Below are 26568 nucleotides of genomic sequence, written 5' to 3' on the forward strand. Positions count from 1 at the left end.
ATTTAGCAATCTTTAACTTTTTTTCATTGGTTTTTCTTTTTTTGATTTCATGTTTTATAATTAAGTCTCTAAGGATTTTAAGTGTAATTGTTTTTAAAATCATTTCAGCCTGTAGTTCAAACTCTCCAATTTTGGGAGTTGGCTGCCTCACTTCCTGATAACAGTTTTCCTCTTGGGCCTTTATATGTCAGTTTGCAAGTGCATCTGAATAGGGAGTTTGTGTTTTATGGTTTACGTGGTTGCTTGTTTTTTTCCTCTCCCTCTGGCCACCTTTACATGACTAGTCACACGGCCACTCCCAGATACTGAAGCCCAGATTTTGGTCTTTCCAAAGTCCAATGTCTCCACGCCCTCTAATTTCCACAGACAGCTCAATGTTGGTGGCCAAAATCTTTTTCTTAAGACTTCATTCATGTTGGAGCCTCACTCAAATCAGTTTTCATATGATGAGTTCTCCAGTCCTCATCCACCCATACATCAGGGCCCCCTCTAATCTAATCTAATAAGAGGTGAACCTCTAATCACTTCTGAGAACCTGTGTCTGATCCCAAGGTCCAGTAAACACTGCATTAGCCCCAGCTTGCTGCTAGTCCCTAAAGTTACATTATGTTGTTTTTGAAGCAATTTTTTTTTTTGAGAGAGAGCAGAAGCGGGGACGGGGAAGGGGAGAGGGGAAAGGGAGGGAGGGAGAGGGAGAGAGGGATGGGGGGGGAGAGAGAGAGAGAGAGACACTCTTAAGCAGTCTCCAAGATCAGTGCAGAGCCCAATGAGGGGCTCAGTCCCACAACCCTGGGATCACAACCTGAGCTGAAATGAAGAGTCAGATGTCAAACCGACTGAGCCACCCAGGCGCCCCACATTATGTTGTTTTTGAGTATGATGACATGATTTCAGTATTTTAAAATATTTTATCTGTCCCTCCAGGAGAGTGCATCTGTGTAAACTCACAAGACTACCTGGATCGAAGTTCCAAAAGTTAAAAAAAAATTTTTTAAAGAAAGGAAATTAGATTAAAACCGTAAATTAAGTATGCATGCCTATATCCCCCTCCCACTTGAAATTAACTCAAAATGATGGAGCGAAAGAAGGGAAAGGGCCAAAAGGGGAAAGAAGAGGGGAAAGGAGAGCAAGTTTTTGAAAGCTAGACTGCTTGCTTCTGTCTGGATAGAAATGGAGATTCTCTGAAAAATAGCTATAATGAGACTGATGGGGGACAGGGTAGGGCAGAACGGGGCCAAAACACTGCAGAAGAAGATGGTTGCAAAGGTAAGAGCAGTTCTGGGAGAGCACCAAGAGAACAAGTAAATGGGCATGAGAGCACCCTGGGGGCAGCCGCCAGGATGACTGGTTAAAAAGACCTTTAAAGCAGAGAATGATCAGAACACCCCTATCTTTCTGCAAAACAGCAGACAGGGAGGTGTTTGTTCCCTGGGAGGGAGCAGTGATGGGAATGCTAGGCCAAGAAGGCAAGGAGAAGCCCAATGACTAGCAAGACCCAGGAAGAGGTAGGCGCCCTGGAGCCCAGAAGCCATTCACCGGCTGAAGCACTATGTTGTACATTACTGACCCTCAACATTTTTCCAAAGCTAGACCTGTATCTGTCAAGAGTGGTGGCTCGCTGTGTTAGCAATACTCCAACAGAGAGAGCAAGAAAAGAAAAAGGAATATGGAAGGTGGTCCCAAAGGACTGGGGTTGGGGCAAACTGCATTTTGGGTCCTTTTCAAACTGCATTTGTCAGCCATAGTGACAATCATTACAGCATGGTGAGGATGAATAAAATGTGAAATTCAAATTAGGTTTCTTCTGTTCTAGCTTTCAACTCTCATCTCTTATTTTATTTAATTCTGTTCTTAATCAGGATAAGTAGAAACTATCCTGCTTCTTGTTCTGTAAGCTTAGCTCTCACTTCAAAGGTGCCATCCCCATATGCATGCACTTACCAGAGAGCAGGCTCAGAATGGCACTCCTCTCTCAGTCATTATGGGTTTGGGTTTTTTTTTCCTTTTCTTTCTTTTTTTAACGTTTATTTATTTTTCAGACAGAGAGAGACACAGCATGAACGGGGGAGGGGCAGAGAGAGAGGGAAACACAGAATCAGAAGCAGGCTCCAGGCTCCGAGCCATCAGCCCAGAGCCCGACGCGGGGCACGAACCCACGGACCGCGAGATCGTGACCTGAGCCGAAGTCGGACGCTCAACCGACTGAGCCACCCAGGCGCCCCTTTTCTTTCTTTTTTTAATTTAGGGATTTCTTTAACAATTGCATTTCTAATTCTCAATTGCAGTAGAAATGCTACCATTACAGAAACCACTAGTCAATACAGGTGCTAGGCCCTGTTCACAGGACACTGAGGTATAAAGAAATTAAGAATCTGGTAGCTGGCAGGTGAGGGAGCTGGGATTGGAAACCAGCCTTTCAGCTGGGGTCTGCTTATCACTAGGCTCTCCATCATTAGGTTGGATTAGCTGTATTCCTCAAATTATGTGAAAGTGCCACAGCCTGGTACAAAGTTGGGAACTAATGAACACTTAGTTTTTATTTACTCACAATGCTGAATGGTCTCTAAGTTTAAGCAATTTTGTTATATAGGAATCTTCCAATTATTATAAGAATCTTCAGCCAAGGATGTCCTAAAGGACAAGCCCTTTTCTTTCTAAATATTGTTCCCTTAAAATAAAATAAAACTTTATTTTCAAATAACAGTAAAGAAGCACACATTCACTACACAAAGTCAAATAACACAGAAACATAAAGTAAAAATTAAAGGTCTCCCATTCACCAAGCATGCCTCTCCCTAGAAGTAACCACTATGTTAGTAATGTGATGTTGGTCCTTCTATACTTTTTATGTCAACAAAATGTTGTCTCTAAACATGAAGACAAAACTGAATTAAATAAAACATGAATAGTTTTTAAATGGTCATGTAATGCTTCCTCACATCTTTACTGCAATCTCCAGTCTCTGGCTCCATCAAAAAAAATAAGAAAACAAAAAATAATCCAATACCTGTACACAGAAGAGATCAAACTAGTAAAGTGAATTTTATAAATATAAAGAAATCCAGTGCCACATTATACTATTAAAAAATTATTCAGTCCCAAAGAGCCATTCCTATACATATTTTAGCAACAATAATAGAGATTGGAATTACAATTCAACCACAGACTCTTAAAACAAAAACAAAATTCTAAGAACTTAGATAAAAATCTGAATTTCCTGACAAGTTCCAAGTAATGGCAGAGTATGGTCAATTCAAAAATATAGTCCTTGTGCCCACTTTGGCACACCTATGAATTCCTTAGGAGATACTGATGCGCTCCACAGAAGTTTCTTTAGAATCTGGGCTCAAATCTAAGATGAAAGCACATTTGCCTGACAAAGCTGTGGGCCAGGACTGCTTTCTGTTGGCCTGAGAATGTGTCCCCAGCTGTCTCAGGAGCAACATGGATGAGTCTGCCGAGCACAGTTCTGACCACAGTCTGGAACGACCAGTTTCGAGCCAATCCATGGTGAACAGTAGAGCACAAAAGGAATCTGTGTTATAGCTGCCAGGAAACTGGCCAGAATTGGTCAAAGTACAAATACAGCTTTTCCATAAACCTCCAGTTCCTCCTATGCCAATAAATGATTTTGGATTTATGAACAGGCTGACAGCTTGCATTACTTTTACAAAAGTGACAGAAAAAATTTTTGAGAAGAAAATTACCAGTACTTATAAATACACACATAAGATCTTCACAAGCATTTATAATAAATCAAGTATCTTACCTTTGGCTGGCTTCTGAGTTTCCAAAAGGGATGTCATTGTGGACATGAAAGAAGAGGAAGAAAGTTAAAAAAATTTTTTTTTCTTGGTTAGAAGACAATTTTTGAAGGGTAAAATGATAATAAATATCATGTAAATTTTTATTACTACTACTAAATATTAACTTTGAAATCAAACAGCAATTTAAAATAAAGGCTAAATTAATATCTATTAACTAGTAGGGTAGAGTCCTTAATTTTTTTTAATGTTTATTTATTTTTGAGAGAGAGCACGAGCAGGGGAAGGGCAGAGAGAGAGGGAGACAGAGACCCCAAGAGGGCTCCCCACTGACACCAGCAAGCCTGATGCAGGGCTCAAACCCACTAACCGCAAGACCATGACCTGAGCCGAAGTTGGACACTCAACCAGCTGAGCCACCCAGGCACCCCTAAGAGTCCTTATTTATAGAAAACTAATTTGTACCTCTCAGGAAGAAGAAGCATCATCTGAGCACTGGATAGTTTTTAAAGTCCTAATATTTCTGCTTTATCCATTCTGCTTATCCTTGTATGGGTCTTGTAAAAAATATAATTTAAACCTTCATTACTTTTTACCATCTGATTTCACTCCCAAGTAGTTTTCTCTGCTTTGATACAGCAGTAGCTCACTCTTTATATAGGTCCTTCTATTAAAAAACTGAATTCTGGGGCGCCTGGGTGGCTCAGTCGGTTAAGCATCTGACTTCGGCCCAGGTCACGATCTCATGGTTCTTAAGTTTGAGCCCCACGTTGGGCTCTGTGCTGATGGCTCAGAGCCTAGAACCTGCTTTGGATTCTGTGTCTCCCTCTCTCTCTGCCCCTCCCCTGCTCTTGTTCTGTCTCTCTCTCTCTCTCCCTCTCAAAAATAAACATTAAAATTTTTTTTTAAAAAACCTGAATTCTGTTCTGGCTAAGGAAAAAAGGTTTAATTTAAGGAACAACTAATTTTTTTCCCAGTAAATTACTACTTACTGAATTACTCACTTATTCTATGCTTACCCAGGTGCTTCTAGCTCCCCTCACCCCAAAACTGCCACACACTGACACCTCCTCAGGGTACAGGCATACAACTCAACCCAATATAATTTTGAGATTGTTTTTAAAAATTTTTTTTAAGTTTATTTATTTGAGGGAGGGAGACAGAGACAGAGACAGAGACAGAGACAGAGAGAGAGAGAGCAAGCAGGGGAGGGGCAGAGAGAGAGAGACAGAATCCCAAGCAGGCTCTGTGCTGCCAGCACAGAGCCAATGTGGGGCTCAATCTCACAAACCATGAGGTCATGACCTGAGCTGAAATCAAGAGTCAGATGTTTAACTGACCGAGTCACCCAGATCCTCCAAGATAGTTTTAAACTTAGAGAAAAGTTGCAAGAAAAGCACAAGGAACTCCCTTCCCCCAAAACAACTTCACCAGTTAACACTGCCACAGCTACTCTATCATTCCCCCCCACCGCCCATCTCTTAATCATCCAAGAGTAAGCTGCAGACATGCCCATTAGTGCTAAACATTTCAGTGTGTAATTCTTAAAAACAATGATATTCACTTTCACCACCACAGTACAATGTCAAAATCAGAAAGTTTAAGAATAAAGGAAAGGACTTTTGAAACTGGAGTGAGACAAAAACAGTAACTGGCATTTTAGGAATAACTGGTTTCTCTCCAAGGATCAAAATGACAACTCAAGCCTAAGACTATAAAGGAAACTGAACACAGAAATGCTTCCTTCTAATTGTCTATACAACTTCTTATCCCTTTGTCTCATAAAAAAAATTTCTTCTAAAAAAATTTTAATACTTACTTACATCAAATGATTTCAGATAAGAACATTAAAATACCAAGGAAAGGGGCGCCTGGGTGGCTCATTTGGTTGGGTGTCCGACTTCGGCTCAGGTCATGATCTCACAGTCTGTGAGTTCGAGCCCCGCGTAGGGCTCTGTGCTGACAGCTCAGAGCCTGGAGCCTGCTTCACATTCTGTGTCTCCCTCTCTCTCTGCCCCTCCCCTGCTCATGCTCTGTCTCTCTCTGTCTCAAAAATAAATAAAAACATTAAAATAATTTAAAAAAAAAAAAGAAAGAAAATACCAAGGAAAGTCTACCAAAGAGTGACACTTGTCTAATGGATCCTGGGGTGACAGCCAATTATGGCTGACATACAAAAGAAAGTAATTTCTCTGGAATAAGAGATATGGAAAAACTTCCCAACAAAAAGACCCTATGAAATACTGGTAGAGATCACTGACACATGCTGTCATCTTTGCGGTTTTACTGTTTTTCGGGGTTTTGTTACTATTGTTGTTTTTTAGTATAGTTGACAAACAATGTTATATTTGTTTCCGGCATACAACATAATGATTCCACAAGTTTATACATTATGCTGTACTCACCCCAAGCAGGGCCACCATCTGTCACTATACAACCTTATTACAATACCATTGATTACACTCCCTATGCTGTACCTTTCATCCCCATGACCTATTCATTCCGTAGCAAGAAGCCTATACCTCTTACTCCCCTTCACCCATTTTGTCCATCCATCCACTGCATGCCTTCTGGCAACCATCACTTTGTTCTCTATATTTACAGCTCTGATTCTGCTTTTTGTTTGTTTATTAATTTATTTTTTTAGATTCCACATGAGTGAAGTCATATGGTATTTTGTCTTTTTCAGTCTGACTTATCTAGGTCCATCCATGTGGTGAAATATGGCACGATCTCATCCTTTTTTATGACTATGTAATGTTCCATTGCATATATGCATCTCTGCATAGGTCTTTAAAAGCAAAGCAGATTCTCATCCATTGCAGATGGGTTACTTATAAAGCTAGCTGGAAGTAAGAACAGAGCCGGCATATATGAAACACCCACATCAGGCCAGGGACATTGCATGCTACTTCATGTAATTCTCACAATAATTTTGCAAGATACTATAATTTTTCCAGTTTTACAGATGAGAAACTCAAGGCTCAGAAAAGTAAAATGACCTGACTTAGACAATAAAGAGCAGTGATGGGTCTGGGATGTAAAACTAGGTCTTCTGACTCCCCAGTCCAGGCTCTTCCCCTCTTCCACACTGATCAAAACAGCCTCATCAAGTTTCTTCTAGACTTAAAAATCTATGAGTCATACATTAACAACAGTTCTTGCTAACAGAAACATTTCCCAATGTATTAATTTCCTCCATTCTAATTATTACCCAATAAAAGATTACCACCTGGTGCTTATGCCAGTGTCAGTTTACTTATTCATTATACTTATAAAACTCCAGACAGTCTTTTCTGAGGTAAAAATATGATATTTAGCATGATATTTCAAGTTTAAATATTTTATACAAAACTCAGCTCTTCCTAAGAGACAATCGACAAATATAAAATTCAGTAATATATGACCCATCACATAAGAATCCATGAGACTAACCTGAATTCAGAACCTAATAATAAAAACAGAAACAAACCAGCAAATTAATTACAGAGCTAAGTTTCCAGCTAGGGATTCTGGTGACTACAGCAGCAAAGCTCAAATAACCTACAGAGCCATTGGAAACCCAAAGATGTAATTACAGCTCTGTACAAAGATAAATAAGTAAATTAATGAATTAAACAAAACCTTTCAAAAAGTATAGTCGCAATCCAATATAGTAATGGCTAACTTCTCCCCAAATCCCTCATTTAGAAACCTCACAGTGTCCAGTGTCCAGCTCACAGTGGGCATTTAGGAAGCAAAGAAAATCAGTCCCTGACCAATCAAGAGAGATGTCACAAAATAAAAACCTGAAAGTCAGTTCTCTCAGCTGAGCTGAATTACTTTTTGTTGTTATTGCTTAACTTCACTTTAAATACCTTCAGAATCACAAAACATTCCAAAAATAGTACAAAGAATTCCTGTGTATGCTTCACCCAACTTCCCCAAATGTTGACATCTTACATAACCATAGTCATAATGATCGAACCAGGAAATTAACCATCAACACAAAACATATTAAGTAGTCTACAGCCAACCTTATATAAACATTTTGCCAATTGTGTCCCACTGATGTCCTTTCTCTGGTCCAGGATCACACCTGAGATGCAATTGTCTGTCTCCTCCCATCTGGGAGAGTCTGTCTCTCATGACCTTGACACTTGAAGAGGACCAGCCAGTTATTTTGTAGAACATCCTTCAATCTGGGTTTCTCTAATGCTTCCTCAGAACTAAATTCAGGTTAAGCATTTTGGCAAGCACAACACACAAAAAAATCTTGTGCCCTTCTCAGTGCCTCATACCAGAAGGCACATGATGATGTCCATCCACATCTTATAACTGATGACAGTAACTCTGTGATCACTTGCTTATGGTTGTATCTACTAGGTTTCTCCACTAACATTACTAGTAATGTTACTAGTTTTCCCTTCGAACATTTTTCTTTTAAGGGGAGACTTTGAGACTATGTAAATACCATTTCTCATCATACTTTCACCCATGAATTTGAGGATCCATTGATGAATCTTGCCTGCAACAATTACTGTTTCCCAAATGGTGACTGTCTAGTTACTGGAGATGTTAACAGCTCAGGTGGATGAACATGGATGGATGTGCTTTTCAGGAAGAAGTCAACTTGGGAAACAAATGATTTAGTTGCATAGTTTGGACAGAACAGTTATCTGTGGATAAGCTACTCATCTCCTTCTTTTTACTGACCTGGTTTAGGGGTGCAGCTTATGTCTCATTTAAATAATAAATCCATACCATAAAATTATGTCTAATTACACTCCTAATTTTTAGAATGCCCCAATATGAAGAAGAAATTTAATGACGATTTTATATGTTAGTGATCTTTGGAAATTTTTATTGATATTTTTTACCATAACAAAAAAAATCAATTTGGGACTAAAATAACCCACATAGTACCCTCTATGTGTAAAATACAAAGCAATATCAGTAGAATTACAAGTTACAGGGGCAGCTGGGTGGCTCAGTTGGCTAAGCGTCTGATTTCAGCTCAGGTCATGATCTCATGGGTTGTGAGTTCGAGCCCCACGTTGGGATCTGTGCTGACAGCTCAGAACCTGGAGCCTGCTTCAGATTCTGTTATCTGTCCCTCCCCTGCTTGCACTCTCTCTCTCTCAAAAATAAACATTAGAAGACTTTATTTTTAAAAAAATGACAAGTTACAAATCAATTACTGCTGTCCACCTACCAAAATTAAACATTATATCCAAATATCAACACCTCTTTTAAAGATTTAAGTTTCTGAAACCTTCACAATTAGAAATATTTGAAATCTCAATTTTAACGGGATCTCTCTCCAACTTACTCCATAACGGATGTATACATCACAAAGAGCTTATTCTAACACAGCCATGCTACGTAATGATATTGTTGCTTTTCTGGACTTAGCTGGCAGTACCAGCAACCAAACAACAATCTGTGTGATGATCATTATTTTTTCTTGGTCACCCCTCCCCCAATGTGCTTTCCACTTAAGGAATAAAGCTGATCTGACTAAAAATCTTGACACTGACCAGACTCATGAGTCAATCTTTGCTTCTCTAGCCAACTTTAATAAGTATAAACATCACTAAAAGCCCTATTTATTGTTTTATTGACATTTGGAGTACTCCACTTTTGAAGAAAAATTTTAAAAGCATCATTGATAAACTAGAATATTTTGGAGAACAGCACTCAGGATGTAGAAGGGTTTGAAAATGCTACCACTGAAAGAATAGATCAAAGGACTGGAAATATGTAGCCTGGCACAGGGCAGGGAAGATTAAAGGAAGACATGACACCACCTTCTGATTTGAGAGGGTTCACATACTTGTCCCCAAGAGGAGAAACAGACTTGTTCTAGGTCAGTTTAGAGGCTGAATTTGGTGATCCACTGGAGAAAGCAAAAAGAAGAGGGATCTCTAATACAAGAATAATAAGCACTGTGTTGGGGCACCTGGGTGGCTCAGTCAGTAAAGCATCCAACTCTTGATCTCAACTCAGGTCTTGATCTCAGGGTCATGAGTTCGAGCCCCATGCTGGGCTTTGCACTGGGCATGAAGTCTACTTTAAAAAGGCAGGAGTAGGGGAGGTCCTGAGTGGCTCAGTCAGTTAAGCATCCAACATCTTGATTTCAGCTCAGGTCATGATCTTACAGTCATGAGATCGAGCCCTGTGTTGAGTCCCATGTTGAGCTCCACGTTGGGCTCTGTGCTAGGCATAGAGTCTGCTTAAGATTCTCTCTCTCCCTCTGCCCCTCTTCCCTGCTCATGTTCTCTCTCTCAAAGAAAGAAAAAGAAAAGGAAAGGAAAGGAAAGAAGAGGCGAGGCGAGGAGAGAAGAGAAAAGAAAAAAGAAAAGAAAGAAGGATAATTAGCACTGTGTTACAGAGCCAGTTCCCCATTAATGGAACTATCTAACGAGAGAAGAGAGAAGCAGCTGGTAACGATGTTGCAGAAGAAATGAGAAGTTATAAACCAGATCACTTGTATAGCTCTTTTTACTTATAATAAGAACATGAACATCAAGCATTCAACAAGTTCTATTTCTGGTTACTTCTAGCACTGATATTTGCAGATGCCTGGTATGTAGAGGTAACCCAAGTTACTAGTCGAGCATCATCTCCCACATCACAGCTCTATAAGATTCCTCCACTCCAGCAAGCTAGCATACTTCCTGTATTCCACACACTTACACTCAGACAATGCCACTCCCTCTAACAACTATGTTTATTCAAGCCCTACCCCGTGAGTAAAGCTCAAACTCTAGCTCCCTTAAGAATCCTTCCATAGGGGCGCCTGGGTGGCTCAGTCAGTTAAGCGTCCAACTCTTGATTTGGGCTCAGAGGTCAGGATCTCATGTTTCATGAGTTTGAGCACTGCATCGAGCACTGCATTGGTCTCCATGCTGACAATGCAGAGGCTGCTTTGGATTCTCTCTCTCCGTCTCTCTCTCTGTCCCTCCCCTGCTCTTGTTCTCTCTCAAAATAAATAAATAAACTTAAAAAAAAAAGAATCCTTCCACAAGAACCCCAAAAGTGAGTTTTCCTCCCATAATTCCTACAAGTCAAAACTATCTCTACGTTTACTTACTACCTATCATTTGGTCATATTACCTATCATTTGGCTGCATGATATAAACTTTTTAATACCTGGGTAATCTCTTCAGCTAGACCATAGGCTTCTACAGGACAGAGTATATCTCTCTGAATTTATCAGTATCCAACACAAGGCTCTTTGTTATTCGGCAAACACTGTTTTAAGCTCTCTAGGTGGCCTGGCACCTGCCTCTGTCTCACCTGCAATCCAGCATCACAATCCGGCACACAATCCGGCACCGTCTGCCTTTGGCCCACGCTGGCCATCTCTAATTGGCCAGGGGTGCCCAGTTTTCTAGCCTCAGGGCTTTCATTTGTGACTTTCTTTCTGTCCTGAAATCTTGAGGCTAATTCCTATCCATACATCATTTCTCAGCTTAATTATTTCTCTACATTTATCTTTCTTAAACATCCAATGGTCACTTATGTTATTCCCAGTCGCATTTACCCCGGATAGAATAAAGACATTTCCTCCAGCATTTCTGCTAACATCATCCCCCAAACAATAAAGCAAACAAAGAACAAATACAAATTCTGCCTTCAATGAGAAACTAGGAGATAATTATAAATGACACACATTACATGAAGAGAGAAAATGCATCCATGGACTGCCAGAAAAGATCAGAAATGGGCAATGCTGAATATCCCAAAAAATGAGGCAGGGAGGGGTCTTCAGAAATGGAAGAACATTTGGGTCACTACCTCTGACAGTCCTTGGAGAAACAATCCTCTTCTATTAGAATCTTCCACCCACACAAACTACAACTGGTTGAGAACAGGGGAACATCCAAAAAATATGGCTGGTGAACCACAACTGGCATATTTCACAATCACAAAACTTTAGAAATATGAAAACCCTTATTTATAAATTCATACAATTTCAATGATCAATATTGGGATAGTGCAATTCAAAGAATACATTCACTATTAACTCAGTCACTTGAAAATCACCTGCTTCTTCCCCTCTGTGTTTATCTTTCTCCTGAGACACGAGCACAGTAAATTTTAATCTATTGTCTACCTGAGCTCGAAAGTTTAAATCTGGCCAGAGAATTACAACAATATTGGTGCACTTTTGTGTGTGGAGGCGGCGGGGGGGGGGGGGGGGGGGATTGTGAAATATATTTCACATCTATGTTAACAGAATCATACATATTCATTTTAGTAATTATATGTTAAAGTAACTTCCAGGTATACAAGAGATTAGTATAGATTACCGAAAGACTCTTAGGCTCCAAGCAAAGCAGCTCTTATAATTACTTCTCTCAGTGTTTGTAGTTATCCTTGGGTTTCTAATTTTATGAACCCATATTTCTCCAGTTTTATTGTGATTAGACTTCTCTTTGATTGGACTGGATTTAGCAGGAAAAAGTTTTTACTGAGTATGAAATTAACTCTCCTGTTCCCTTACTCTTTTTAGCTAGATCCAGACTTCAGTCTCCAAACCAGAAGTCACATACTCAAGGTCCACAGGCCCAATACAGCTCACAGCTGTCTTTTGTTTAGTCCTCACAGTATAGAACAAAGTCGAAAATTGGAAGATTCCTCATCAGAATTCTCTTAAAAATTCAGAGGATCTGGAAACACAAGGCCTAAATTCCCACACATCAACATTGGCTACATCTGAACTACTGCTGTCTTCCACATGGATCTACCAGGTGGCAGCTGAGTTTTAAACTCCTATTAAGAAAGAAAAGTAGAACTGGATTTTATTCGTACTCAAAGAAAATGGAGGCTTACAAATTCACAAACATAAGAAGGTTTCCATATCCAATCTCAAGAACCCAAAGTAGAGTGCCATCATAATCCTATCAGGACTATACTACAGATTCTGCCCACCCAATTAAATAATACAATCCTCTTTAATATCTCCACACATAATCCTGGCTGTCAAATCCTAAATAAGGAGTCCCAAACTCAAATGTCACATGCAGCAGTAATGACATTAGAATCAGTAGCCAGGAAACAGAATGAGAGCTAAAGTCCTTATCTTCACTATAAGCAGTAACAAGCCTAGAATTCAGACTAAAAGTGGAAAGGCTGAGGGCTTCAAGGAAAAAAAGAGCATATATATAATGCCCAGTGCACATACATTCATGCACGCTCAATTTTGATTCATGAAACAACGTTAACTTGGGGGTTAAGTCAGTTAGCAGGTTGAGAAAAACTGTAATTTCTAGTTCATTACTATAATTACTCTCCAAATCCATTACTTAGCAAAGATTTCCTTAGCTTCCTTAAGTGGAAATTCAATGTCCAAGAATTCCCCAACTACATACTTCACTACTTAGAAGGGTAAGAACTGCTTAGTTAACCTACTAAAGATTGCTATGTTTATCCTTCTCCTGAGACATGATTTTCATCTTTTTTTAAATTTTTTTTTTTAACGTTTATTTATTTTTGAGACAGAGAGAGACAGAGCATGAACGGGGGAGAGGCAGAGAGAGAGGGAGACACAGAATCGGAAGCAGGCTCCAGGCTCTGAGCCATTGGCCCAGAGCCCGACACGGGGCTCGAACTCACGGACTGTGAGATCGTGACCTGAGCTGAAGTCGGACGCTTAACCGACTGAGCCACCCAGGCGCCCCATGATTTTCATCTTTGACACGTCTCTCAAACCCATCCCCTCGTCCCTTCTCACATTCACCCTTTCCCTCAGCAGTCTTTACTGAGTATCTAGGAAAAGCCAGGTGCTAATCTCAGTACTGGCAAAATTGCACTGAATAAATCAGACAAAAATCCTAGCCCGGTTAGAGCTTAAATCCTATTACAGTTGAATGAATGAATGAATGAATATGTAATACAGTAAGTGCTATGGGAAAAAAAATAAGGCAGGGAAGGGGAGTACGAAGTGAAGCTGGGGTTGACATTTTAAACAGGGTGGTTAGAAGCTTCGTGGAATGGCATTTGCATGGAGGCCTATGGGAAGTAAGAAGGCATATGCATTGGCAGCAATGCCCTATTTCTTCATCTCCCTCTAGATTTACCCACCATGTAGCTTCCTAACTGTGCTCACGCGCCTCCTATCTGTTCTCTACAATTCCTCTCTCATCCACTATGTATTTAAGCCACATGTCTCAGCAGGTCGTAATTCTGCCCTACAACCCTTCACTGGCTCCCTATCCCCTAGAAGGTAAAATCCACTCTTTGAGCAGGACAGGCTCTGATGCATATACATTCGTGCACGCTCCATAAATGTTAGATATCATCATTATCGTGATTTGAGTCCTGATACAGTGGTAACTTGGGGTTGAACCTCTTCCCACCTCTCCAGTCTCAGTCTCCTACTGCTCCTCCCTGCTAATGCCTTGTGCTTTACACACGTTTGGATGTGTCATGTCCTTCAGGCTTGGTTACTTTTGTACTTTCGGCGACCTGCGTACTTCTCCCACTTTTCAGCCTAGTAATGACCTTCTTGTGCAAAACTACAAAAAGGTACCTTCTCTATCTGTTTTTAGAAACTTTTAGGTCCCCTAGGTCTTCTTTCCTAAGAAAGTGTTGTGGCTGTATTTCCTCCTCCTTGATAATGAGTTCCTCGAGAGCACAGGGCATGTTTCATTCTTCTTCGTTTTCTCAGTGCCTGACATATGGCAGGCGCACAACAATGCTTATTGGAATTACCAGATGATGAGCTTGTCCAAACTGTTCAGTTCTTAAATGGACTCCTGATTTACAATATCCCCAGGGTCTCTATAATTCTTTGAGTGTCCTAATGTTCATCCAAAAAACATTTGCTGTTAGGTACATACAATAAGATACCTTTTTAACCAGAGATTAGAATATCATTTACCAACTATTCAGAATATGTTTAAATCAAAAGCAAACAATGCTTCCAGAAACAAACAAACAAACAAAAAAAACCAGACACCATGCTTATCTTCATGATATCAGACCTATCAGACCAGGACCTAAAGACTTAATATCATAACTGTAATGTAAAGCTGTAGACCAGAGGAGTTCGGCTCATCTGTTTCCCTCTAACGATCTTGACAGTTTAAGGAGAATCTGAGGTGACATCTTACTAGAAGCCATCAGTTGTTGCTCGAAGGGATGAAAAGAAATGTCAACAAGAAAAGCACAATATCTTAGGGCCGATTTGCTGTACAAACCCTGAGCAAGTACTCGTTTTAAAATTTACTGACAGATTGCAGAATAAATAAGGAACCACTCCTTGCCCTCAAGGAGCTCTTCATGTTCCTCATGAAAAAGATTCTAAGCCATTATCTTCCATCGATTTTTTTTCCCTGTCAGGGAAATAAGATGTATTTTAGAAAGCTTTATATAAAAAAACTATTGAAATGATAAAAAGTTCAATCTTTTTTGTGGCTGAATGAGCTTATTTCTCAGTATCCAGGAATGTTGACTCATCTAGCATGTCACCTCCCATGATACTGCATAAAAATTGTGCTGTTTAAACACATTTGTACATATACTTGTTCACAATGACTCCTAAGGTATAGGGAAGACTAGTCAAAACTTCATACAAACAAAATATTGTATCATAGTAACAAAATGAGTAAATATGCATGAAAATAGGTGAGATCTTTGGTCCATGGATGGGCTTCAGTGGGTCAGTAAATTCCTGATTTTTTTTTCTGGGTAGAAGAGCTATAGTTTTCAGATTCTCTAAATAGAGTCTATAACCCAAAAAAAGGTTAAGAAAGAGTGCTGCAGAGACATTTTCCGAAGAGCAATGGAGTTTCATGTCCTAATCCACGTTTGGCTTAAAAGACTGAATATACAAATGGACAATGTCCAGACCATATATGACAACTAGAACCCACAACTTCTGCAGCAATTGACCCAGAACAGTCAGGAATTGGTCAGTGACTTCCCTATTTTCTGCCCCTGTTTACAACTCAGAACCAACCAGAAAAAGCCAAATATGCTCCCAAACCAACCACAAATGACACCTGCTTCTAGTTAACCAGCCTCCAGCTTTCTCATGCCAACAACCTCCATCAGAAACACACCTGAAGTGCTCTTTTTTTCTTTTCATTTTTTTTTTTTTTACTATAAAGCTTTTGTGCTCCTCTGCCTGCCTTTGAGTCTCTGACAAACACAAGTGACTGTGGCAGACTCCCTTGCTATAGTAAACACTGAACAAATAGCCTCTATTTGTTCCCATCTTAGTTTAATTTCCATAGATTGATTAGCTAACATTTTAGATAAGAAATAAGAAAGACACTGAGGACCAAATATAAATGAAAGGCATCGGCATAATATGAAAATAACACTACCTTGCAAATTTTTATTTCGATAATAAGGTACTTTCAAAAGAAACCGAAAAGGAATGACCAAAGGAGGAAAACCAGGTAAGAGTGGCATCGCAGGGAAAAAGAGAATTTCAAGAAGGAAGAAGCATAACCAGTATCAAACAGTATTGAGAAAACAAGCAAATTAAGGAGGGTAGAAGGCTCCATTTGGTCTACCTCCTAATTTTGGTGGGGACTTTTGGTGGTGAAATAATGTACACATAAAAAAATTTTAGATGTCAGTTATATCTCAAAAAAAAAAAAAAAGACAGTAATAGGCTCAAGGGGATGGTATCTAAAACTAAAGTTCATGGGGCGCCTGGGTGGCTCAGTCAGTTGGGTGTCTGACTTTGGCTCAGGTCATGATCTTGCAGTTCATGGGTTTGGGCCCCGCGTTGGGCTCTGTGCTGGCAGCCTGGAGCTTGGAGCCTGCTTCAGGTTGTGTGTCTCCCTCTCTACCTTTCTCCTGCTTGTGTTTTGCCTCTCTCTCTCAAAAAAAATAAATAAATAAATAAAACATTTATAATTAAAGTTCACAGGGGCACCTGGGTGATTCAGTTGGTTGAGTGTTTGACTTCGGCTCAGGTTATGATCTCGTGGTTTGTGAATTTGAGACCCGCATCAGGCTCTGTGCTAACAGCTCAGAGCCTGGAGCCTGCTTCAAATTCTGTGTATTCATGGCTCTCTGCCCCTCCACCACTCACACTCTGTCTCTCTCTCCCTCTCAAAAATAAACATTAAAAAAATTTTTTAAATAAAAGTTCACAGAATTATTATTCATTATACTTTTGTTTTGATTGCAAAAAAATAAATTAAAAAAAAAAACAAAAAAACTTGAATTCCAGGTTTCTTTCCAGAGCACAAAGCCAGTCTTGTAGAGCCATCCCCCACACAGTGGACTGTGTGGTTAAATGTTTCTTGCAGGGAACACCAGCACAGGACTTTTTTTCTGATCCCTTCCAGGCGAGGTCATACCCACACACACCCAATACCATTTCCAGCCTCACTCCCCAAAATAATGCCCCAAGAAAATGCCATGTTCCCCCCCAAATTTATAGGACTCCATTTTGATTAGTTTGACAGAAACAAAATGTGTGGGGCAGATAACATTTGTTTCAAGTGAACTAATGAGAACCCAAAGGAAATATTTGGTCTTCAGATATCTACTAAAATGAGTTCCTGACACATTTTCCTACTATGTAATTCAAAATAATGTCAAGGACCTTTTTCCCTGTCCTTAGCCTTTAACTTCTTGCCAAATTTATTTGACCCCTCTTTTGAATGGAGAATGTAGAAAAAGAAATTTTCAGCAAGTTTTCCTCATAAGAGGTACAATTGGAGTACAAATGTTCCAGAATAACAGTATTAATTTTCATTTGCTCCAGCAATTGACATACTATGTGGGGCTGGAAGAAGAGCTGTACCACGTTAAGCCAGACCACTGGCCATGACACACAGTTGCATGTCTGTGTACTGCACAAAGGAACACCTGGCCCAGAGGTGCAGTGCGAGCTAAAACACAGCCCCTGCTACAATGACCAAGCACTAAATGGGCCATGGCAAAGGAAGGGGCTCAAAGACAAAGGCACCATTTGCTTTTCACAAGACTGGGACAGCTCAGAAGGAATGCCTATTTCTAACTGGTCTGGCTAGAGGGGCCACGTTTTCTTTATTTGCACAAAAGCACCATTTGCTACAAAAGCCCTGTAGAGTACTCGGACTCACAGTAGCTGTTTGCCCTCAGAGCTGCAGGAAATGTTTCTCCTCAGTATTCAACAAGGAAGTTAAGTCTCCAACTCTAGCCAAGACAGAATAACTGGTTCTAGCTCTCCTACCATAAACAAGAACACTGCCCAAAAGATATGAAGCAAATGTTTTCATAAAATGGCAGTGCGGGATTATGATCTTGGGGAGAAGGCAAACAAGTAAGATGGGCCCTACAGCTACCTGAGCTTTCTACCTAGAGACGCTCTGTACGGGAAGAGGGAACCAAGCCAGAACAGGTTGGCCTGGGCTGAGATGGTAAGATTGGACATCTGAGATCTGACGCAGCTGGAATTTGTTGGCCAGAGAGACGTAAACAGTCCAGAAGAAAAACTCCAGGAATGTGCATGGGGCCCCCACTGTCTCCGACTGAATACTAAATTGCACATGCAGAAGGTGAGACGCCAACCGGCCATAAAAACTATCTGGGAAAGAGCTACTGCTGGAGAAGTAGGTGTACTTTGCAGAGCTCACACAGGGTTCGGAGACAGGAGTTACAAGCAGCCACAGTGGACAGATCTCCTTGGACACTACAGAGCAGCTAGTGGATGAGCCCCAAAAGGCCTCAATTTAGGTGTACAGCTAAACTTGCCCTAGAATAAAGGCTCCTCTGGCCCCAACCTAACAAAGCTTATAAACAGGCCAAGATCCAGCTGATCCATAAGTAAATTACCCATGAGGACTTTCCAGTGTCTCACTCACACCAACAAAGGATGGAGCAACAACTCACTCAATCTGGACTCTTCTAACTTGGAATCCTGTAGATACAGGCTTAACACAGAACTGATTTTATGGAATGGTAACCAAGCACCAAGCACTATATTAAGTACTTCACAATCATCATATCTAACATGGTAAACCCTATGAGATAGTATCCTCATTTTACACCTGAGTCAATTAGTACTCAGCAATTAATATAGCAAGTGGAGGTGAATTAAGATTCAAACTGGCATCTGCCTGATCCAAAGCCTACGTTTAAAAGGCTGGGTGCGGGGCGCCTGGGTGGCTCAGTCGGTTAAGTGGCCGACTTCAGCTCAGGTCATGATCTCGCGGTCCTTGAGTTCGAGCCCTGTGTCGGGCTCTGTGCTGACAGCTCAGAGCCTGGACCCTGTTTCAGATTCTGTGTCTCCCTCTCTCTGACCCTCCCTGTTCATGCTCTGTCTCTCTCTGTCTCAAAAATAAATAAAAACGTTAAAAAAAAATTGTTTTTTTAATAAATAAATAAATAAATAAATAAAAGAAAGGCTGGGTGCTACAAAAATGGAGCAAATACAAGGCAGTCAGCCATTTCCCCATTTCAAGCTCATGGTGAAGGTCGCTAATGAATCATGACACTCTTGTTCTTCATTAAAAGAAATTTCATAATCTGAGATGCTTTCGGAGGGAATGTGCTAAAAGCAAAATCATAAAACGTTAAAAAGTAATGCTAAAATGTGCCAGAGAACAAAGTAGGAATACGATATTTGGAAATTACTTAGCTTTACAAAGATAAATGTGACAAGGTAAACAGAATATTTTCACAAAAAACCTCCAAATCAAAATTGCATTTGTATTTTTGATCAATTTTAATTATACTATTGATATTAATTTCTTCTGCCAAAAACTAACTTGGATTTATCTGCTAGAATCTCTGCTACATATCACAGAGCGAAATATTCTACCATTGTTTTAGTAAAAGCCTGAAATGTGAAGGAAAAAAGACACCTATTTCTCATTGTATAGTTACAACAGTCTTTTTTTTTCCTTTTTGTAAGCAGGAATTGTGTTCATTCACCTTATAACATTTCCCAAAGGAAATAAGTTTTACATCATCCAAAAAACACCCTGCTTCCATTAATTTCATCTCTGTAAATATTGATTTTAATAAGCAAAGAAATAACAGAGAAAGCAAAATAAATCAATAAAAGCCTTGGTCATTTGTGGAATGAGAAAAGAGTCAAGCTATAGAAAGAAGAAAAAGGATTAAGGATTAAATTGAGGCCACTAGCAAAAAATGGCAACATTTTACAATGTAGGAACAAAGCTATGGCGATAGTTATTTTGAGGAACCAAAAATGCCTGGACCAGCAAGAGCCAAAATGAATGCCAACTGGAAGAACTCCTTCTTTAGACCAAATGGATTCTTTAAACTATATGCATCTGGGGTGCTCAGGTGGCTAAGTCAGTTAAGAGTCCAACTCTTGATCTCAGCTCAGGTCTTGATCTCAGGGCCGCAAGTTCAAGCCCTGCTTTGGGGTCTGCACTGGGTGTGAAGCCTACTTACAAAACAAAACAAAACCCAAAAGACTACATGCATCTGCACAGTCACCCCATGTTCCTTCACATTTTGTGTGAATTAGCCAATATCAGCTGCTAAAAGAAGATCAGGAAGAAGTGTGAAATATTAAGTCACAGAGGAGTGAAAGCTCAGGTAAATCTTTGGCATTTCCTTAAGAGTTGCCAATTCTGGCATCTTAAAAAAAAAAAAGCAAGTTTCAAAGATATAAAAAAACCTAACAAATTCTAAATATGTGTGTACATAGTTCCTTAACAGACTTATTGAGATATAATTTATATGCCATAAAATCACCCATTCTAAGTGAACAGTTCAATGACAATCTGTTTTGAGACCATTTCCATCATTGCTCCAAAATGTTCCCTCGTGCCTGACTGCAGTCAATCCCAGGACCTACTCCCAGCCCCAGGCAACTACTTATCTGTTTTCTTTCCTCCTTATTTTCTGGACATTTCATATAAATGGAATCATACAATATGTGGTCTTTTGCATCTGGTGTCTTTCACTTAGCATGTTTTTGAAGTTTATCCACGTTGTAGCATGTTATTGGTTCTCGGTTCCTTTTTATTGCTGCTGAATAGCATTTTTGTTTCTCCGTTCATCAGTTGATAGGCATTTGGATTGTTTCTGGTTTGGGGATCTTATGAATAGTGTGGCTGTGACCATTCAAGAACAAGTCTTTGTGCAGACGATTCTTTTTATTTCTCTTGAAGAGATACCCAAGAGAAGGAATGTTGGGTCACATAGTGTATATCTACCTTTTCAAGAGACAAACTGTTTTCTGAAGTATATTTACTGCTTTATATTGCCACAAGCAACAGGTGAGAGTTACAACCGCTCCATATCTGTACCACCACTTAATACCACCTGTCTCATATTACAGCCATTCAAGTGGGTATGGAGTGGCATCTCACTGAGATGCTAATTTACATTTCCATAAGGACCAAAGTGGTTGAGTTTTTTAAGAAGTGTTTATGTTTCACTGTAGAGAACAGGAAAATTCCCATATCCTTACTTTTAGACTACTATAAGGACTGGCAAACTCCTGGTCAAATCCACACTTTTCCTTTATTCTCATTCATACTCATTTCCCTGTGCCATTTCTATTATTTCGTCCACTTTTTCTACCTCTTTAACCAGTTCCGAGCTACTTCACAATCTTTGTGTAGACATTCATGTTTATTTCCCTTGGATAGCTAAGAGTAAAACTGCTAGGTCATATGTTCAGCATACATTTAACTTCACATTTAATACTTTTTAATGGTCCATATGTGCAAAACTGCCTATTGAAATTTAGACCAATCTTTTTTGGACCAAGCTCAACATGTGTAAATTAATTACAGTAAATTGTATTTAATTACTCATGTCCACACTGGATGACTCAACAAATACACCTGAATCATTATGCTAAAGTAGTCTTTATTGCTTTGTCTCCAGTTTCTAACTATGTAAGCATCTATAATCAGACGGTACCATGCACTTAGCTGAAGTCCTCAAGAACCTTGCAATACAGTGGATAAAACAACACATCATTAGATATCAAAGACACTGCCTTCATGGCATGCTGCTAGAGCAAAAGGCATCTACACCAGCAGTTAAAGAGAAACCTTCGTTTAGTTAGGTTCTTCCTTTCACTAGCTCATGATCCTAATGGTCAGTTAACCTCATCAAACCTCTCTGCTACTTCAGTAATCTGGTGGGGCTACTACTACATACATAACCTACATGACACTAATGTACAATGTCATGTGTATGGTGGAAGTAAGCCAACTTGGGTTTCAATCTGGATCCAATAAAGGTTTGTGATCTTCCTGAGTCCAAGCATTATTTTAAGTGCATCCCGTGTATCATTTTCTTTAATCCTCACTACAACCTTAAAGGTAGGTCCTATTATTATCCTCATTTTATAAGTGAGGGAACCAAAGCTCAGAAAGATTAAATAACTTGCTCAAAGTCAACAATTAAATGTTAGACGGGGATTCAAACGAAGACAGAAGCAATACTCAGCTGGAGGGACAAAATCGAAACCATACAGTTCTTGTGAGATCATCAACACTGAATTTTCTTTTCAGGACCAAGTTGCTAAAGCAAATTGTGTGGTGGCTCTTCCTTCTGTGACTTAGTCTTTCATGGTTTTGTTTTGGTCCTCCTTCCCTCCCTCCTTTCCTGAATAGGAAAACAGACCTGAGGAAATGTGTTCCAGTCCCCAAGTAGACTAAGTGGTGTGTAGGGAACAGGGAAGGGGGGTTACAGGTACAAAAGATTTATCAAGCCTACCTAACAAACAAAAACATTAATTTTTGTGCAACACAGCAGTGGGAGCTAGGGGTTGGGGGGTAAAGATGAGGGACAACAAGGGAAATGTGCTAGAAAAGAAAAAAAGCACCTACATCCTTTGTTTATTTAATATCCCAAGATATAACCAACAAACTCTTAAAGAAACAGTTATGCCATCAGAATTTATGATATTCTGCAACTAAGCTAAAATGTTTTACAGAAAGCAGCAGCAATCTTTGAATGCATTAGCTTGAAGGACAAAGAAAAAAAGCACTGGAAGCTTTTGAATGCAAATTTCGACTCTCAGAAATAAAAGGAAAAAAAAAGATAAGGATATGAATTCTTAAATTTAAAACCTGATTTGCATACAACATATAGATAACCAGTACCACATATTGGAGGCTTAGTTGCAAATTAGTTTTGTGCACTCACCTTCATACATGAGTGTGCCTACAGATAACCAGACAAAATACCCAAATATTCATCAGTATTCCTGTTTCCCAGCAGTGTTGAAAGGAGACTTGCCTAAAAAACCTGTTCATATAAAATTATTTTTTAGGCTGAAATTATTTTTTAAGCATTCAACAAGCTTAAGTCTGTATTTTTCATATCTTTATTAACATTAGAAGCTACTTTTTGTTACTGTCAAATACCTGGCATACTTTATCTCTAATCCTCACACCAACCCTACATCATAGGTCTTACACTCTCTATTTTATAGATTAATAAGGAAAGAACAGCACAGAGATATTAAATGATTTATTCAGTGGCAAAATTGGGATTCAAACCTAAGTTTCTTGTTCTAAAAATTATGCTCTTTCTACTTTCGGATTTTGCCTCTCTCTTTTTAGGGCAAATGATGTGGGGGAACAAGCAAAAAACAACTTTGCTTGTTTCAGGAAACTTGAGGAAGGATGTTTAAAACGACCTAATTTGGAGTTTTATAGTTTTTTGTTGTTTGCCTTCAAATGAAACGGATGGCATAACAAAGTGAGCTATAAATTGCAGAAAGCTATATGGATAAGTATATACAGTGGCAGAAAACTGAAGTTATGTAAGCTTCAGGTGCTTAGTTTAAATCTTGCCTGTTGGGGAAAGGCTGCCCTTTCTGTAAGCTCCTGCATACCTATGCTAAGTATCCAAAAGACTCGGCCTTTAATGAATCAGGAGTGCTAAGGTGAAGATATTTAATTCCTCATTCCTCGTGTTTCCATGTGGAAAAATTCGAAGTAACACTCCTGATGTCTCTAAGTCCCTTCACTCCATCCTCCTGAGGAAAGGAAGGGTGAATTATCCAGTCAGTGATGTTCAAGAGAAGGGACAGGGCAGTACATGGGATCTATTCCTCCACAACCACAAAGGAGGCATACAAGTTGTCCAGTTTGCCTGTGCCTGGGAAAGTCTGTAATTCAGGGGTGAGGAATCGGGAAACCCACTTGTTTCAGTCCTAAAGCCATTTTCCCCATCTGTTCTATCAGTAACTGAGGTGAAATGAGATGCATAAAAATAGTGGTAAAGAGATCAGGCTCTGGAATCAAATTGCCTGATTTTGAATCCCGGCTCTACCACTTACTATGTTACATTGGACAACTAACCTAAACTTTCCATGCTCTGGTTTCCCTTACCTATAGATGATAAGAGAACCTATTTCACAGGATTGCTATGAAGATTAGAACAGTGCCTGGAGCATATTATACACCACGTGTAGTGTTTTTATTTTTGGTTTGTATATTTCCTCTATCTTACTAACCCACATGACTACCTCAGTTCACAGTTGGGGTGGACAAAAATCCCAAAGACAAAATGAATCTCTTTCAAAAATGGGGATGAATGCCTTTTGGCTACGATGACAAGATGATGCAAATGTCTTATTTTACTCTCTGGTAAACTAGTTTGGAGGAAACACCAGAATAAGAGCTAGTCCAGAGGAGACAAGGAACTCAAGTGCCTAGTTCAAAATTTCCCCAGTCATATTCTACCAAGTGGAAACTCATTTGCAAAAATAAGTTTTTTCCAGGCCCAAGGGCTGTCAGGGCACACCCCTCAAGATGGTTCTTTATACTTTGCTGTATTAATCAGATCACTCACTAATAATATATGCTAAAGTAAGGCAGCTTTTCCTAATACCACCTCCCCTCCCCTTTCCTTTCTTTTATGGTATCAATTGATTCCCCCTTGAACCTCTTTAGACTTGTTTCTTATCTGAAACACCCGTTGCGTCTTAGGACATTATAAACATAGCTACATCATGCTTCCTGGATAAGATAAAAGAATCACAGTAGTGAAGGATTAAAATACTATAAAGTTTCCAGAATTCCTTAAATATGTTTTCTTATAACATGTTTTACATTATATCAACTGCCTACAGGTGCTTCTGCAGCCTGCTGCTTCCACACCAGCTCCTTCATCTTGATATCTCAGCCTCTAAATTTAGCTCAGTCCCTGCCAAATTGTAGGCATCAATGACTGTTTATTGAAATGAGAGACTAAGAGTTAGGTTAACCATGACTACGCCCTGTCTAAAAAAAATCTTTCCTTATAAGCCTCTCCTCAAATCTCCAGTAGCCACTTTTCCTATGTATACTTTGTCAACATCTTGTCCTTCCTCAATTGTTACACACTAGACTCCAAAGTACTAATTTCCTTAAGAATTGATCTAAAAATTAAAATGAAACTGAAAATGTTAATTATTCTTCACTGAATTCCAGATAAGGAATTGCACAGGAGCAGGCTGAAAGAGCAACCACAAGACAGAAGGCTCTGAGGTAGAGATCTCTGGAAGAATTTAGTAGAATGGTACAGCTAAGAATTTGGAAGGAAAATTTTAAGAATATGAGAAAGATAATCAAATATTTTTTAAAACTGCAGGAAAAATAAAAAGCTATTCAGTAAGCCATTGTCCAAATACAACGCAAACAAAAATGCAGTAAAATCTAATACAAGTGACGGAATTTAAGAAAAGAGAATTTATTTGCACTTTATGCTAGAACACTCTCCATCAAACAGCCTGTGGGTTGTGATACTGAACCCAGAGAAAGACCAGCAATCCCAACATACTATTTGGTCTAGCATTGAGAGATAGATAGACAAATGGATGGGTGAATGCGTAGATGGATGGATGGACAGACAGACAAGCAAGATGGCAGGTGGGTAGATAGATGGATACATACATATATCATATAAAATAATGTCAACTTAAAAATAAAGTAGATTATGAAAAGAGTTAGACAGGAGGAGGACAGGGTCCTTAGTTTGTTAAAGAAATAGTGAAGAGATAATATTTAAGGTTAATTTAATAAGAAATACAAGTTTCAATATGTTATGTAAAAACATCACAGAAATGACCAACAGAAGAAATAAAAATAATACAAAAATCAAACAGTGGTAAAAGAGGTATAAACCTTATACTATATACTTTATATAAGTAAATCTTCAGTGAATCATTGAATATATGTCTAAGATTAATAAATCAAAGTACATGCCCATTACTTACAATAATCCTCAAGCTTTTTCACTCATGGACCCCCAAATTATCTTATAACTTCTAATATATTTTTAAGTTGACATATAAAATTTTTCAAAATTGAATTTAAATAGTTACAAAAGATAAAAATTTCTGAAATACCATATTTTAAAATAAAATTCCCTTGGGGCGCCTGGGTGGCTCAGTCGGTTGAGCATCCAACTTCGACTCAGGTCATGATCTCACGGTTTGTGGGTTCAAGCCCCACATCAGGCTCTGTGCTGAACACTCACTCAGAGCCTGGAGCCTGCTTCAGATTCTGTGTCTCCTTCTCTCTCTGCCCCTCCCCTGCTCACGCTCTGTCTCACTCTGTCTCTCAAAAATACATAAATGTAAAAAAAATTTTTTAATAAAATTCCCTTAATTATATCCTTCAGAAACCAAGTACCATACATTTTTGCAAATTTGGGTATTTTATGATTTTTATTATTGATATTATCAACTATTTTTTTTAATAAAAAAACTCTTCTTTAATAGTCAGTAATTTTATACCTTTACTTTTTTCCCCATGAACTCATGTTTCCATTCCATTCCACTTTCCACAAAGTATCTTATCCTAATATAAAATCTTTTGTTAACCACTCTACCATTCTTTTCAGCAAAAAATCTATATAAATTAAATTTTTAATT

The 26568-nt window shown here is 39.1% G+C and overlaps 1 protein-coding gene across 3 annotated transcripts in view; it reads right to left on the bottom strand.

Moving 5' to 3' along the window:
- The window catches only part of KIF13B (kinesin family member 13B), a 199270-nt gene that overhangs the window by 126446 nt on the left and 46256 nt on the right, over positions 1-26568 (bottom strand). For 2 of the 3 annotated variants that reach the window (XM_042983549.1, XM_042983547.1), the window contains exon 3: positions 3770-3782. In XM_042983549.1, coding sequence (XP_042839483.1) covers positions 3770-3782 — 13 coding nt within the window. The remainder of the gene's footprint in view (positions 1-3769; positions 3783-26568) is intronic. The other variant, XM_042983548.1, reaches the window with a different exon arrangement.

This window comes from Panthera tigris, chromosome B1, assembly GCF_018350195.1.
Source record: "Panthera tigris isolate Pti1 chromosome B1, P.tigris_Pti1_mat1.1, whole genome shotgun sequence".
NCBI lineage: Eukaryota > Metazoa > Chordata > Mammalia > Carnivora > Felidae > Panthera > Panthera tigris.